This window comes from Erigeron canadensis, chromosome 4, assembly GCF_010389155.1.
Source record: "Erigeron canadensis isolate Cc75 chromosome 4, C_canadensis_v1, whole genome shotgun sequence".
NCBI classification, from domain to species: domain Eukaryota; kingdom Viridiplantae; phylum Streptophyta; class Magnoliopsida; order Asterales; family Asteraceae; genus Erigeron; species Erigeron canadensis.
The window spans coordinates 11609418-11620220 of record NC_057764.1 but is presented as its reverse complement, the minus strand read 5'-3'; the positions used below and the strand labels follow the sequence as shown (position 1 = coordinate 11620220).

The following is a 10803-nucleotide window of genomic DNA, read 5'->3' as shown; positions in this document are numbered from 1 at the left end:
GAAAAGTTTTACACAACTCATGACTTGGAGTTAGGAGCAGTAGTATTTGCATTAAAGTGTTGAAGGCGTTAATTGTAAGGAACCAAGTGTGTTAATCTATACGGATCATAAAATCCTATAACATATCTTCACGCAACAAGATTTGAATATGAGGCAAAGGGATGACTTGAGTCACTTAGTGATTATAATATGACATTCGTGATCACCCGAGAAAAGCTAATGTAGTGGCTGACACCTTAAGTCGTAAGGAAAGGGTTAAGCCTAGACGGGTACGTGTTATGAGTATTACGGTACAAAGGAGTGTTAGAGACCAAATCATGGAAGCATAGTCAGTAGTCGTTGGCGATAAAGATCTTCTTAAGAAGGAACTACGAGGCATGGAACAACATTTGGATAGAATAGACGATGACGACTATTATTTCATGGACAGACTATGGGTTCCTTTCACTGGTGATTTAAGGACGTTGATTATGAACGAAGCTCATAATTTAATGTATATGGTACCTCCGGGCATTGACAAGATGTACTACGACTTGTGTGAGCTGTATAGGTATCCTGGCATGAAGAGGATGTTGCTGAGTTTGTAAGTCGATGCTTGACGTGTTTATGAGTGAAAGCAGAACATCAGAAGCCTGCCGGATTACTCAGACAACCAGAAATTCCTGAATGGAAGTAGGAGAACATAACTATGGATTTCATTACGAAGCTACCTAGGACGAAGGAGGGTCATGATATGATTTGGGTGATCGTCGATAGATTGACAAAGTCCGCTCATTTCTTGGCCATTCATGAAAAAGACCCCACAGAGAAATTGGTGAGGAAGTATGTAAAGGAAGAGCTTAAGGGAGTTCACGACGTATTTCATGTGTCGCATCTTCGAAAATGTCTAGCTGAAGAAGATCGTTATGTGCCTATGGACGAAATCCGGATTGACGATAAGTTGAATTTTGTTGAAGAGCCTTTAGAGATTGTGGACCGCAAGGTGCGGAAACTAAAGAAAACCAAGTTTACACTTGTCAAAGTTCGATGGAATTCAAAGCGAGGGCCTGAGTATACTTGGTAACGAGAAGATCATTTCAAGACAAAATACCCCAATTGTTTAATGGGACTAGTTCGAGTTGAATTTCGGGACGAAATTCTTTTAACGGGGTAATGATGTAACAACCGTCACCTGAGCGTTCGTCTAACTATACTTTTCCGTTCGAATAAGGTTATTAACCGTCAAACATAAGTCTAAAGACGTGAGTTTTTATGGATTAAAGTATGATTAAGACATGTCATTTTATTGTATACTAGTGTTTTAGACTTTTTAAGACTTGGTGCGAATGTTTGAGAAAAGACTAGTTGTTTAATAGAAATGTCTAAATAAAGACTTAAAATACTTTCGTGAGTCAAATATGGTCATGTGACTAGTCTTTGTGTTCGTAATTGAAAAATTTATCATAAAATATGGTCAAATCATTTCTATAACATTCGGTGTTCGCTCGGTAAGCAAAAAGGACTAAAACTGTCAGTCGTTCCGTTAGTCTGACGGACCCCCCCTCCCTTGGCCTTGCCTATAAATACAAAGCCAAGCCTTTTGCTTTTCTTTTCTTTTTTTTGTCGTCCATATCTCCTCACACACATAGAATTTTGCTTTCAAATTCTATCTTGCAAAAATCGCTTGATTTCGGTTCTAAACGCTTGCAAATCAATCAAGGCTTCAATCTTCGATCAAGAAACTAGTGTGTGTTATCATTTTCTTCATCAAAAACATAAAAAGGTACTGATTTCCATGTTTTTAATTCAAACCTTAACATATTTATGCAATTACTTTTCGGTTCTTATCAAAAGCTAAGCGAATCATGTCTTTGATTATTGTTTGTGCATCTTTCGGTTACATTTGTGTGTAAGAAATGGTCATGAGTCTAGCCTTTGCCTCACCCGCAAGTGATGAGGAGATAACAATGGGAAGTAGAGAAGTACCTTCCAAGAATGCATACTCCAAGTGATCGGGCAATGACTTTAGTTCTAAATCCGTTGGAGGATTATCAATGGAAGTGGGTAGCTTGTCACTTGGAATTACCTCAATTTCTTCAAATCCCTCATCTTCCAATGGGGTGTCATCCATGCTAAGTGCCAAAATCTTCAAAGCTTTTTCAATTTTAAACACAATACGATCTTCCCCGACACCCAAGGAAATTTCCTTGTCCTTTACTTGAATGATAGCATCCGCGATATATAAAAATGGTCGGCCCAAAATGAGAGGCACCTTGGTGTCCTCCTCCATTTCCAAAATTACAAAATCAACTAAAAGGACAAATTGGCCTACTTGCACTTGTAAGTTTTCGGCCACCCCCAATGGGTATTGAAAAGAGTGATCCGCAAGGCGGATGCTCATTTTGGTGGGCCTTAGTTGCCCCAAAGAAAGCATGGTAAAAACGGAATTGGGCATCAAATTGATGCTTGCCCCAAGGTTGGCTAATGCTTTACAAGTTAATTTTTTACCAAATGAACAAGCAATTAAGAAACTCTCTAGATCCGAAAGCTTAGGTGGAAGCTTGTTTTTGATGACCGTCGAACATTCTTCATTTAGAATGGTTGCCTTTGCTTCATCAAGTTTCTTCTTGTCCGTCACTAGTTCTTTGATGAACTCGGCATAATTTGGCATGCCCGAAATAAGATCAACTAGTGGGACATTGATTGTTACCGACTTTATCATGTCAAAGAACTTGTTGTATTGTTCTTGAATCTTTTCCTTCCTCAAGCGTTGAGGAAAAGGGACCTTGGGCTTGTATGGTTTGACTTTGGGTTCCTTGATTGGTGTGGCTTTAGGAACCGGAGTAGTCACCACCGGCGGTGACTCCATCTCTACCTCTTCATCAACATCTTCATCAAATTGCTCAACCTGTGGAGAAACAATAGAAACACAAGATTTATCAATGGGAGAAGAAACTACCTTCCCGGACCGTGTAGATATGGCATTTACGGTTTCATTCCGGTGTTGGGGTCCTTTGTACTTGTCATCTCCATTCCTCCATGAACCTCCTTGGCCTTGGCTCGGGTTTTGTTGAGTATTGCTTGGAAGAGTACCCGGTTGCCTTTGTTGGTTGCTCAATCTATCAATTCTCTTTTCCAAGTTGGATATCAAGGCGTGATTGTTGTGATTGCTCACATCTATCTTGCCATGCAAGCCTTCAATCTTATCATTCAAAAGCTTTGAATAGTTCTCCAATGAAGCATTTCGCTTCTCTTGAGCCTCCTCCCTCTTTTCTTGTTTATCAAGGAACTTGGCCATCACGGCCATGAGAGGTGATCCTTCCTCCCCATTGTTATCTTTCTTTGGAGGTGATGGTGGTTGTTGTTGTTGAGGTGCACCACGATTATCATCCTTTTGCCACCTATTTTGAAAGTTTCCACCACGATTGTTAGAATAAAAATTAGAAGAGTTTGAAGAACTACCTTGGTGACGGCCTTGATAATTGCCACCACGTTGGAAGAGAGGTTGATATTGGCCTTGGCGTTGGTTTTGAACAAAATTCACATCTTCATTAACTACCGAATCATATTCATCGGCATGGTGTGGTCCTCCACAATGAACACATCCCCCGGCCATAATCTTCACATCATGCTCTAATCCCCCAAAATTGTTCTCCACCATAGGGAACCTTTCATTCATTCGGTTTGAAAGTACCCGAATTTCAGAAATCACCTCAGAACTTCCTCCATCATCAACTCTAGCAACTACCCTACATGACCTTTTATCTCTACTTGGAGACCTAGAGACTTGAGCCTTTGCCATATCCTTGAACATTTTCCAAAGATCACTTGAAGTTTTGTAACTAGTGCTACCTCCACAAGTCATCACCATTTTCTCATAATTTTCCTTATTCATCCCATCTAAGAATATCCCCACAATCTCGGTATCACTCACCCCATGCCCGGGACATGCCCACATAAGATCTTTCATTCTTAACCAAGCTTCAACTATTGTCTCCTCCTCATCTTGCCTAAAAGAACGAATGACAAGCCTAAGTTCTCTTTCCCAATTAACCGCAAAGAATCTCTCTATTAAAGCTTCCCTAACCGCGCTCCCAGTGATCAAGCTATCTGGTGCTAAACCCTTCAAGCATTTATGAGCCTCTCCCGTAAGAGACATTGGAAGAAGCTTCATCTTGACATTGTCTCCTTGATTTTCCCCATAGTTAAATAGATTGCAAATCATCTCAAACTTGTCAAGGTGCTCATGAGGATCCCTTTTGTGTCTTCCATCAAAGCACAAGTCCTTAATCATTTGCAAATGGTTGCCTCTCACCGTGAAAGTGTCAATCTTGGGTGTTCAGATTGCTGATTGGAGAGAGGTGGGTATGGTTTGAGGAAGGTCCTTGATCTTGGTGTTAAAAAGATCGGGTGGATTTTGTTGACCGGCCATGTTGATGTCCGGTTTTGGTGATTCGGGTGGAATAGGTGTTTTATCTGAAATTGGTTCTTCTTTTTCAGAATAGTAACCCCACTCGTTGCTTCACGACTCGTAAAAAGTCTCATGAAGTATGTGGTCGGGTTTGGGTCTAGGAGTGGTATCTATGTTAAATGGTGTGGATGATGACGGTTGTGATGTTTGTGGTTTGGTGCGCTTTTTGAGTTTGTCAGGGTTAGATGTGGCCTTCACTAATGGTTTCCCAAAAGCTCGAGTGCTCATCCACTACCTGAAAATAATCTGTGAATACAACACAACAAACAAAAAGCTTAATAACACCTGAGGTACAATGAAGCAAACTAAAAATAAAATAAAGCAAGTAACTTTCCCGTGCGAAGCACGAAAAAGGATCGATTCACAGAATCTCAACCACAAGTACTTAAAATCAATCCCCGGCAGCGACGCCAAAAACTTCATGTGCGAAATCTAGTTTAAAAATTTGTAACAAAGTCTACCGCTTACTCACTACCACACACTTATATAACAACCCTACTTTTTAAATATTATATACGTGCTAGTTAGGTTGTCTATGTTCCCGCAAGCCATAGTTATACTTGAAGCTAGTAGATAATGCCCCTAAATTAGCAATCTAAAGTTATTATTAGTGATAAGTTCAATTTAATAAAATGCCATTGAACAAAATTTTAATTAATATTTAACCAACTTATAAATAATAATATAAGTCTCACAAGTTGAGCTAGTGATTAAAAATACTTGTAAATGCCCAACAATTTAACCATCAATCCAACTAAATAATAATTAGTCATGAAAATGCCATGAACAACTTAAAAATATTTATAACTCTTAAAGTGTATAAAAGTGTTTAAAAAAAAATTTAAGTGTATATATTGTAAGTCCCAACTATTACTAGATGGGTGCTGAAGACACCTCTATGTCGATGGTGAGTGAACTTTGCAACACAATCAACTAATCTGGATATGACCAGTTTAGATTGATTGTGTACCAGGTTAACTGGAGATAATGTATTAAGGTGACAGAATACGTAAGTTAATACAATGCAAGTATAAAAATTGGTGAGACAATATGTAATTTTCAAGTGTATTTTATTTATTAATCGTTTAAATAAAATACAAGGCTGTTGTGGAACCAAGATAATACAAGAATGTAAATATCCTAACAACCCATGAAATACAATTGATCTAAACTTGGAAATTCTCCTAAACAATCGAAACACTTAAAGTTGTGAAATGTTCCTTTTTGCGATTGAGAGAATATTGCACAAGTTCACCAATATTGCAGAATATATGTATTTGCAAAGTTGTTGAAAATGCTTGTGCAAGGACCTCTATTTATAGTCGAAGTTTGAGCATGGGGATCTCAACTTTGACGTACAAATATGGTTGACAGCACACAAAAGTATTGTTAAATAATCCTTTGTGTGTGCTAAATAAAGTAACCTTTTAAGACAAAAGGTTACTTTATTCAACCACTCTACATCTTTGCACTTTAATCCAGAGACAATATTATTGTCCGGTTAAAAGGATGTAGTGTAAAAGGTCCTCCTTGTAAGAGCATTTACACTAGAGGATTCTCCAGTTGATTGATCTGGTAGATTGTCAACTGGGCTTCACTGCCATTGCCAATCTCTGTCTTCCATTTGTTGTCTTTGACTTCAACTGGAAGATCTTCAGATTCTAGTCTTCAGATCTCAACTGGAGGAAGTCATCAGTTGCTAAAACTGTACAATGCAACTGGACTTCTAATATTTCGGACAATTGTGCATGCTCTCCAGATGTCGCTGGAGAGCTCCAGTTTACAGCTTAAACTGGACCTAACAAATTCCCCCTAATTGTCCTGAAATATTGCCAAGTATTTTCAAACTTCTTTCTATACAAGTTTAAGTTTGAAATACTTGAGTTTGATAAAACCTATTAAGTTTCCAAGACATTTTTATAGATCATCAAATGTCTTGGATTTAGTTTTAATTGTTTGTAGATCTTATCAGATATCTTACTTGTGAGTTACAATCTGGCAACTTGTATATACACAACATTTACAAAGAAGTTACAAGAAAGTAAACAAAATTATAAGCAGATAGTTAGAAGGAAAACTTAAACAGATGGCCTTTCGCCAATTTTCCTTCTTTTTGTAACTGATGAAATTAGCTGTGTGTCCTCAAGATCAAGGCCTAATCTTTCTTCAATGTTTTCCTTGAACTTGATCAGATTTTGCAGTACATATTCCCAGCCCTTTTCAACCTTGTTCTTCCTCTGCCTCCCTTCCAGCAGCCTCAACATCTCTACATGCTCAGAATGGCCATACTGATGGACATCCGGGTTTTCAGTCGTTCTCTTAGGTTCACCAAAGTATTGTACCTCAACAACAAAATGCTTAGCACCAGGCTTGATCGAAACTTTAATATCAGTGATCTTACCTCTATTGTGTCTTCGACGCTGTACATCAGACAAATATGTGCGAGCCTCAGATTCATTTGTCAGTTTAATCTTGCTCGTGCTCAGCTTTTGAGTAACAGCTCGAATATCATCAGTTGTGGGTTCAGATGGTTCTACCCAAGTCCTTAGATTTGCATCCCTTGACAAAGCCTTTTGTTTTCTTCCTTTAGACTTGGGTGGATTCAATACTTTGCTGACCACCTTCTTTACCTGCTCAATTCTCTTGAGAATCCCTTCTGACCTAATCTCTCTGGCCTTCTCCACCGATACATTCAAACACTTGGCATCCAGTTCAGCCTCATCATCCTGATAGTGTTTGTCCAGTTCAACTTCAAGCATCTCCTTTAGTGCATTGACTATCCTTGGATCTTCTTTGATTTTCTTGTATTCAACAAGTGTCAAGCCAAGGAGTTGAGCATCAGTGACATCAACAAGAGGGGTTGGAAGATTTTTTCTTGATTCGAATTGGTTTGCCTTCATCTGTTTCTTCCTTTCCTTGACCAGGTATCCCACTCTTGCTAACTTCTGACTCTCGCTTTCAGTAACTGGAGGCAATAAATCAACATTGCCAGTTTCTAACATGGGTGCATCGGTGGCCGGTTCCATAGATTCATCAGCAATGGCCTTTCCCTTATCAACACTCCCCTTCACCACATCATCAAACAACTCAAACTCCTGCTCACCAGCCTCAGTACTGGTAGCTACCACCATCTCCTTCCCTTTACCTGAAGTCTCCACAAGAGTGTGAGGGGCATGAACAGACCTTTCCCCCTTGGCATCATCTAGTCCTTGCCTGATAGCTTCAAAATCGGCATGACTGGAGGGCAAGCGATCTAGAGGCTGCCATGATTGCATTGTCTTGCACTCTTTGAAGACCCCATAGATCATGTGAACTATCCTCCACAGATGATTGATCTCTTGAGATTGAGTCATAACGTTGCCACTTGTTTGCTCTTGACTCTTTAAGATTTGTTTGAGTATGGAGAGATCATCTGGAGAAAGCCCAGTTACAGGGACTTCCTTAACTCCTTCAGGAACAACCTCCCTTTCTTTGCCAACTTCAGAGGTCAGATTTGATATAGCAGTTGAGTGTTCAAACACTTTGCTGGCCAGTGTATCCAGACTACACCTCAACCGATCGATCTCAGATGTAATTGGAGTGAGATCGACCTGGGCGCTGCAATCTTGGTGATCTCAGACATCACCTTTTCGATCAAATTATTCTCACTGGCAGCCAAAGTTTCTTCGATCTTTAGACCCACTGAAGAGGCCAACTGACTTCCAAGCTCCGTCACATCTAGGCCAGGTTTGTTACACAGCTCTTGCACCTGCCTTTCCAGATTCTTAATATCAACCTCTGATGATCTGACAGTGCTGTTCAGCAGGTTGGATATTGAAGATGTGACTCCAGATTGAGTCAGTGCGAATGCCTCCCTTAAAGATGTTTCCAGTTGGTTGGAGGATTCCACTAACTCGTTCAGTTTGCCAAACACCAAGTCCTCATTGGCAGAGAACTTGTTGATCCCCAGGTCAACCACTTTAACATTTTGCATATGATCCTTTTTGTACCTGGAGAGGGACTTGGTGTTTTTATCGAGTGTCTTTAGAATCTCCTCAACCCTCGTGAGAAGGTTTAAGAGATCGGCTTGGAAAGACACAAATTGGCTTTCTTGTGACGGAGGAGAAGGAGTCACTGAACCAGCCCTGAAAGCTACAGGTGCAACTGGACGAGGTATGACAATATTTGGTTCTCCAGTTGTAGTAGTGTTAGTTGATAGAAAAATAGGGGTTGTAGAAATGAAGGGAAGAGATTCAATTTGTCGTTCATGCTGAGAATGCTCAGGTGTGAACGACGGCGACGGTGGTGTTAGGATGTGTCTATTTCTAGGCACACCCATAGAAGAAAGTAGTTGGCGAGAGGCGAATATAGGAGGTATATCTAAGCTTTGTAAAGTAGTTGGGGAAACTGAAACATGTGGTTCTTGGTGTTGACCAAGGAGAGAAGGAGCTGATCAAGTACAGTTGCACTAGCCATCTCCTGGTCAGATTCAGTCTCAGATGAGTCCGAAGACTCAAGCTGAAACTCACCCTCATTTATGCCAAGATCCATAAATGTTGGGGGTGGCTGAACAAGTTGTTCAGACTCCTGATGACCAGTTTGAGTAGCCTCAATGGTTTCATCAGTTATGGGATCCATTACCAAGGCATCTTCTCCCTGGACAGAGGTAACTGGTGCCTCAACTACAACTGCTCTATCCTCAGTTGCAATATCACTGGCTGCGATTGGTCAAATGTAGCAAGTCCTGATCTGGATCTCCTTCTGATTTTGGAAGATCTCCTTGCTTTAGGAACCGCCTGGACTCCAGCTTCTGCCACAGTCATAACACCGGCAGATGAACTGGTGGGTCCCTCATTATTTTGAGGCCCGCCCAGTTGCCTTTCTGATTCACCAGATGGTGGTGCATCAGTTCGAGAGAATGCAAAAAGCATTCTTAGGGAAATCTGGACTTCATCAGAAGTGGACACCAGATTGTCAAGATTCCTTAAAAGTTCTGGTACAGAGAACAAGGATTGTGTATTATTGTACTCTTCTCTGCCCAGAACATGAATGAAACAGAGGGATAAAAATCTTGAGAAGGGGATACAAGGACCCCTGTTGCCTTTCAACTTAAAAACCAGGCTTCTGAACAGGATACCAGCAAAATCCACCCTCAGTCCATTCCAAAAGCAGTAAGCCATCTCTGCCTGGAAGGAGTTTATCTGGTCCAATCCACCAGAACTCCCCCCCAAACTTTCCACCAAGTTGACCATAAAGAACTTCCAGGATGGTGAAAGCCCTCTCATTGTAATGGATCCCTTGGTCTTCAAAACATCCCCCTCTACCATCTCCTTATTCCCCATGTCAAGAAAGACCTTACGAAAATTTATATTGGAGGGAATCACCACTGGACTTTCATCATGTCTCCAGTAGTTGAGGTTAAGGGCCTCCCTCAACGTTTCAGTGGTGATGGTACACGGGACCGACCCATTCTTTAAAGAAAAGGATATGGATGAGCAGTCATCAGAAAGAGAAGTAGTGTACCAGAACTCGCACAAGTAGTCATGAAATAGCTTGTTTGGGTTCAAAGAGAAGGCATCTCTAAGGGGAGAAATCCGAAGAAAGGATTGGATTTTCCCAATAAGAGAGTCAGCGACCTGGTGCCCTTGAAGAGATGCCATTGGATTATTTGGATTTAATTTGATTAGTTTTGAACTAATGGGAGCACCAGTGGCACGAGTAACATTTTGTGATGGAGTATACTCAGCAGTGAGTAGATTCACATCACGAGAACGAGATGAAGAAGAAGATGATTTAGGAGCCATTTGTGATATTGGATTTAGGGTTTTGGACTTAAAGAAGAAAGAGAGAAAGGGATCTCGAATTGTGAATGATTGGAAGAGTAAATGAAAGGAATTTTGAGTGAAGTAAATGAGAAGGATTTTTGGTGGGGGTATATATAGGCAGTAAAATATTGCCAAGATATATACGAAAAGATATTTTTAGTCCCCAAATTTTGAAATAATTTGTAAAAAATTGATTTTCAGAAATTTTGAGAATTCAAAAATAGTTAATACCTCCCATCAAGCATTTAATGCTACGACGGCTGGTATTCCCACTCACCCACTAACTTCATCAATACCCATAAAAAGTGCAGTACATTTCAGCAAAAAAATCTTGACACGTAAGACATGTCAGGTGACGTTTGTGAGTGCGAGATGTGCACTCGAGTAACATCACGTGTCACAAGTATCCACCAAGTAAAACATAACGTTATGAAATCTGGCTGACCACCAATTTGAGACAAGAGCAAACTAGCAAACTGGAGAAATTTTTCAGATGCCAGTTTCAACTGATGACTTTCAGTTGCATTTTTCAATAAACCAAATTTTAGT

At 40.2% G+C, this 10803-nt stretch overlaps 1 protein-coding gene across 1 annotated transcript; it reads right to left on the bottom strand.

Moving 5' to 3' along the window:
- Nucleotides 1–1876: 1876 nt before the first annotated feature.
- Nucleotides 1877–4273, bottom strand: LOC122596969. Its single transcript, XM_043769610.1, has one exon. It carries the CDS (start codon nucleotides 4271–4273, stop codon nucleotides 1877–1879), a length of 2397 nt encoding a protein of 798 aa, XP_043625545.1.
- Between the last annotated feature and the right edge of the window lie 6530 nt (nucleotides 4274–10803).

What these genes read in the sequence shown, in the direction of transcription:
- LOC122596969 (XM_043769610.1), bottom strand. Translation starts at nt 4,273, where the DNA reads ATGATTAAGGACTTGTGCTTTGATGGAAGACACAAAAGGGATCCTCAT.